The sequence below is a fragment of the Centroberyx gerrardi genome, chromosome 6, assembly GCF_048128805.1.
Source record: "Centroberyx gerrardi isolate f3 chromosome 6, fCenGer3.hap1.cur.20231027, whole genome shotgun sequence".
In the NCBI taxonomy this organism is placed as follows: domain Eukaryota; kingdom Metazoa; phylum Chordata; class Actinopteri; order Beryciformes; family Berycidae; genus Centroberyx; species Centroberyx gerrardi.
Genome location: NC_136002.1, coordinates 29,166,442 through 29,172,441, shown reverse-complemented (window position 1 = coordinate 29,172,441; position 6,000 = coordinate 29,166,442). Strand labels below are relative to the sequence as shown.

Here is a 6,000-nt window from a genome sequence, read left to right as displayed (position 1 = left end):
GCATAAGGCAAAAAGTTCAAAAAGATTTTTTGATACCAAATTTTTTGATTAAAAAAAACATAAAATAGAAAGGACCAAAGATATCAACAAAAGCCTCTGCAAGTTACCAGGTATTTTGCTAAGAAGCAACATGTCAGATTAGGTTAAAAAAGTGTTTTGCATACAGGGAATATGCAATTTGAGAAAAGTCTTTTGTTAGATAAGTTTGTGCTTGGTGTACATGACACAGCTGATTAATCTTATAAACTTATAAAACAACTATTTATAGTTGTTTTTGATAAAAAATGTCATTGTATATTTTATGAAACCACAGCAGCTATAGAAGCAAAATCCAGCCAATTTCCCCCCATGGTGTCTCGCCTTAATATGCATTCAAAAAATAAATAAAATCATTAGTCTTACAGCTGATGTCGGAGTTGGTCCGCTCTGCCTGGTTGTGTCTGTTGATGGACTGGATTCTCCTTAAAGACCCAGGGACTGCCACCTGGGACCAACCACAAAATACACTGTTGAGGACACAACAACCTGTAACAGCCTGGGACAGACTGACTGACTGTGAGATGAGTAAAAACTGTATTTCAAAGCTTCATTTCAAATGTCAAGTCAATTGAATGTATTGAAATGAAGCATTAAGAGTAGAGTTCAGACCTCCATCTCCTCCTCCTCTGACACCGGGCCCTTCAGTTTCTCGGGGTGTCGCAGCTTCTCCAGCAGATCCAGGGTCAGCTCCTGCGTCAGGCCCGACTGCGTCACAAACGATTGCTGCAGGAGGGAAGGAGGAGGAGAGGAGAGGAGAGGAGAGGAGAGGAAGGGAGGAAGAGAGGAGAACAGGGGAATCAGTCCTGACCAACACAAACCAGTGCAGTGAGACGATGTGAAGTACGAGCAGGGCTGCAGTTTAGACCGGTTTAGTCCAGTCCAGGTGAAGAGGAAGTCTAACGGCACCAAGACTTAGTCGAGACTAAAACCGGAGCGAGTCGACTGTTTTCCAAGACCGTGACGTTCCTACCCAGTGTTGGGCTGTAACGCATTACAGTGATGTGATTACTTTTTTCAGCAACAAGTAGTGTAAGGGATTACAATTTCAAATTCAGTAATTACATTACAGTTACTAATCCCAGTAACGCTTAAACCTGAACCCCCTTCAAAATTTTCTTTTCTCTCCTTTATTTCAAAGTTGTTTTTTTTTGTTTTTTCGTCATATGTATCTTAAGGACGTGCAGCAGGTTTACGTCATCAGCTACTAGCTAAAAAAGCAAAACAAAAGCTGCAGGTAGAGGGAGAGATGCAGACTTTCAGCAGCTGGAAGTTTTACCATTACTTTGAATTGATTTCAGTCAAGGATGCAAAGAACATTATCGTCCATTTCCACAGAGAAAAACTCAACATTCAGTTTATCAAAGCATCTGATACTCAACACAGCGATGAGAAACTCAGGGACAAACAAGGAGCCGCTGCTGCCAACGAGACGCAAAGTAATGGAGCGAGGAATGGAACTAATTACTGCTGATTGCATTTAACTACAAGTAACTTGACCAACACTGTTCCTATTGAATCACAGTATTTCAGATCATAGCTGTATGCCAAAATAAGTTGGTTTTACTAATATTTGTTCTCAGTACTGCAAGTGCTGCTGGGATTTCCTCTTCCCCAGTGTGACCTGCCCAGTTAATGCAGCTTAGTGGGTGAAGTCGTGCCAGAATACTTTTTCAGCCGAGACGGAGACAAAACCGGGTCAAAACAGACTTGTGTCAGACTATAGAAACCTGACTCTGGACTATAGGAAGACTGGATTCTACAGAGTACTACACAGAGTACTGCAGCCCTGCATCGGATACTGTAATACTGTAATACTGCAGTACTGACTGAGAGCATCTTGGAGGCGCTGGGTCTCTTCTTGGGGTTCCTCACCAGCATCGCCTTCACAAAGTTATAGAACATGGGAGACCTTCGGAGAGGAGGGAGACGGTGGAGGAAAAGTTATTCATGTTTTACAACAACATGGCACTGAAAGGAAAAGAGCTCAGACCAAAGGAACGTTTCTATTTAAAGAGGCAGTAAGCAATCCAAGACCTCTATCGGCCTCTACTGGTGACCAGGAGGAATTACAACAACATCGATACAACTTATTTATTTTTCTTGAATGATTAAAGTCATTAAAGTCACATTTTCACAATAGAGAGGAGTAAGATAGCCAATTACAGCAGAGATTAACAGAAACGTCCAGCGAAGAGGTAAAATATATCACCATGCTAACTACTGGAATAACAAGACCGCTTTTTTGGCTTGAGAACGAGGCTTTTTTAGCATTAGTAGCTGAAATGTTTTGCAAAGCCTGTCACACGCTCGGAGCTCTGTTCTCCATCGTTGAGCAGTTGAAAATGTCAGAAAATTGAAAGGCAGAAATCTCAGCAGCTGCTAAAGTAATTGTTGAGTCACTGGAATTGATTGACAACCCTAATCATCTCTCAGCAGAAAAAACATTAAAAAAACTTAAAAGCTAATGTAAAAACCTTACTTATTGCCCCTTTAATACTGAGTTCACAACAATATATTATCAAATGATATGACACTATAGACCATGGAGATATGGGACATGGACAGAGATGAAACATCACATTGAAAGAAAAAAGCAACTCCTTACACATCGATCAATGCAACAACAATATATCATAGAATGATATGGCGCTAAGGGACTGTACATACTGACTTTCCACAAATAGAATAAGACACTTTTCTTTATTTTTTGTCAACTTTCTGGGGTGAAATATTTTCATAAGAACCTTGGGGTTTCTTTGTCTGACCTGTTTTTATTTCTTCTCTCTTTGTCAGTTTTTTATCATTTCTATGTGCAAAAAAAAACCAAGGTTCAGTTGCTGGGAATGTAAATGCAGGACTAGAAAGCTGCACCTGACCATAGCGGTTTGATTGATGTTGTAGGAACATACAATAGACCAGTGGTTCTCAACATGGGGTCCGGGGACCACCAGGGGTCCTTGAGGGAGTTACAGGGGGTCCCCAGCAAAGTGATGAAATGTTAAACTTCACTATTATTTCATTTACAAGAAGTTAACACCATTAGAGAATGTAGAAGAATGACTGTTTTGATCATAGTTTCACTGTTATCTCTCTACCTACAATACAGTCATGGGATTCTGGACAAAATCATATATATCTAACAATAAAGATATTCTTAGATTTGGGTTCGAGAGACAAAATCTCACCAAATGGGGGTCCGTGGCCCTAATGTGGACTAAATTATGGGTCCTTGATATGAAAAAGGTTGAGAATCACTGCAATAGACCAAGTTTGATATTGGAATATTTTGTCTTTATTCACCATTTGGACTTGTCCTTGAGTTTGGGAGGCTGGTATCCGCTCTTGGACATGAGAAACAGCACGCTGCAGAGAGACAAAACACCACAGTCAGTGAGAATCTGTGTCTTTCTGTGTGTGGATGTTGCCTATTCCATCCCATAATAGACTTGGTTTCTAGGCTGGATTCTAACTACAGTGCATTCTATTGTGCACAGTGTGGAAGGTGAGTGTGTGTGTGTGTGTGTGTGTGTAAATTGAGTGATTGCATGCATGAATGTACGCACACACACATCACTGGAGGTGTGGGCGGTGGAAAGTCTTGATATTTTCTACAGTGTCCCATCATGCACCAGTGAACGTGTATGGGAACATGTATCTGTATGTGTGTGCGTGTGTGTGTGTGTTCATGCATTGATGAGAGGAAAGATCTGTGGTGAGTTTAGCCGTGTGTCACGTGTGTGTGTGTGTGTGTGTGTGTGTGTGCATGCTCCCACACATTAGAGGAAAGATTTGCGGTGCATGTTGTTACACGTGTGTGTGTGTATGATAGTGTTTATGATATGTGAACCGTCACAACCACACACACGCATATCTGATCGCATGCCGGCATATTGGAGGGTTTCACTCCGAAATTGTGGCTCCAGAATTTATGACTCTGAATTTTGCTGCCTGCAATTCATCAGTCAATATTTTCCAAAACCTCCCAAATGATTCCTTCGTCAAATAAATAACTATTTTATAAGGAAACTTCTTAAGCTGACTCATAACTTTAATAGTAGTCGATAATGTTCTTATCTGAAGGTGAATGTCTCTGCTAAAAGCTTTTCAGCTTGGCTTTTAGTTAGCCTTCATTTGAACTGTTACATTTGATTGTGTTCTTTTAACGCAATTCACTTTGTCCACTTTCTGTTATTTGCATATTCTTATCCTTCTGTTTTTACTGGATTTTATTCTTTTAATCCAATGCATTTTGCTTGTTCTTTATATATTTTCTTTAATTTGTTTGCCTTCTATTGATGTAAAGCACTTGGAGCTGCATGTTGTGTATGAAAGGTGCTACACAAATAAAGATTATTATTATTATTACTATTATTATCTCATTTTGGACTGAAGCTCTTCTTCTGTGTGCATTGCGTGTGTGTATGCATGTGTTTATATTTGTATGTGTGTGTGTGTGTGTGTGTACTTCAGTGTGTATTTACCGTAGAGGGTGCACATCAAACAGCGGCGGCTGCAGCTCTGCCAGCTCTATAGCTGTGATGCCCACTGACCAGATGTCACACAGCTCATTGTAGCCGCCTTTAATCTCCACCGCTGCCACCTCCGGCGCCATCCTGAGGACAGGAGGGGAACAGCAGCAGGTCCGTCAACACACCACAGGGACATGAACAGGAGACTGGAGTTTGAGTTAGAGAAGTTATAGAATCACAGTTTTCTGGTTAAGTAACTTTAGACTGAAGCCAAGTGAAAAAGACAAGAGGTAAGAGAGGAGGAAGCTAATATGATGAAGCCTAGTGCTCTAATACTAACTGGAAAATACAATCTAACCATACTAAGTCATTTAGGTTTGAGGCATATGAGGTTTGTTTACATCTGTGACATTCTTAAAAACTAAAGTATGTTCAAGTTCAAGTTCAAGTGTGTTTATTTCTATAGTCCTTTATCACAGCATGTATCTAGGTCTACCTGATTAACTAGATCTAACTGATTAACAATCAACCAGAGAACAGAATGATGAAACACAAACACAGAGAAGCAGAATAAAGCACAAGAAGCACAATATCAAATGCTATCAGACATAGCAAGCCTACATATCCTACTGACCTAGCCTACTCAGCGCCACCAGCCTCAGACCCTCAATAAATGCAAAGAAAAACTCCCAAGAAAAAAAGTATATAAGCGTCTAAAAACGTCTAAAAACATACAGCATTGTCTAAAAACATACAGCATCTTGCTAAAACCTCCTGTGATTTTGTCCCTAAATGTTCAGTATCAGGTATTTATAAAGCTTATGGGACGACGTTCATATCCACAGAGAGAATGACCTCTCAGTTTTGACCTCACCAATATGGCGTCCCGATGAAGGACATCCTGCGGGCCAGAGTGGCTGTGATCTGGGCCGAGATCCCAAAGTCCGCTACACAACAGAGAAAGATGAATCTCAAAATATTACACTTGTTATAGATATGACGAGGGACTTCGTTTTGTTATATTGCTGCTGTTGCTGTGATAACTCCAGGTGTCTGCAGGTTCTGAGAAAGTCTTAAAATGTTGCAAACTATAATATATAAACTTAAAACCATACAAGAATGAATACAAATAGATTTTAAGCATTTTCCATCTTAAATGTAGTTTTTTAGAGTCTTAAATGTTGTGTTTGCTTGGTGTGTTGTTTTGGAGGCGGCACTGAACGCTCTGACAGCTCTACAGTTGTTTTCAGTTTCACTTTTAATTCAGATGCAGAGGTGGTCTTAAGTTTCATTCCAACTGCCATTGAAAAGGTCTTAGATGTAATTTGATGATACTTGCAGACAACATGGACAGTGCATTTGTTAAATTATACAATGGGGTTTGGAGGGTTTCTGAAGGCCAAGAGGCTATAAAGGACAATGTAAAGTGTCCAAAGTTTTTTATATATTGTCAGAATCTGCTTTATTGGCGTTTATGTGCCGGAAGTGTGAT

General features: G+C 40.1%; 1 protein-coding gene across 5 annotated transcripts in view; it reads right to left on the bottom strand.

Moving 5' to 3' along the window:
- The window catches only part of map4k1 (mitogen-activated protein kinase kinase kinase kinase 1), a 43,188-nt gene that overhangs the window by 15,254 nt on the left and 21,934 nt on the right, over positions 1–6,000 (bottom strand). For all 5 annotated transcript variants that reach the window (XM_078284200.1, XM_078284201.1, XM_078284204.1 and 2 more), the window contains exons 8-13: positions 5,383–5,455; positions 4,521–4,652; positions 3,340–3,402; positions 1,867–1,948; positions 649–762; positions 403–484 (exon numbers count right to left, since the gene is read on the bottom strand). In XM_078284200.1, coding sequence (XP_078140326.1) covers positions 403–484; positions 649–762; positions 1,867–1,948; positions 3,340–3,402; positions 4,521–4,652; positions 5,383–5,455 — 546 coding nt within the window. The remainder of the gene's footprint in view (positions 1–402; positions 485–648; positions 763–1,866; positions 1,949–3,339; positions 3,403–4,520; positions 4,653–5,382; positions 5,456–6,000) is intronic.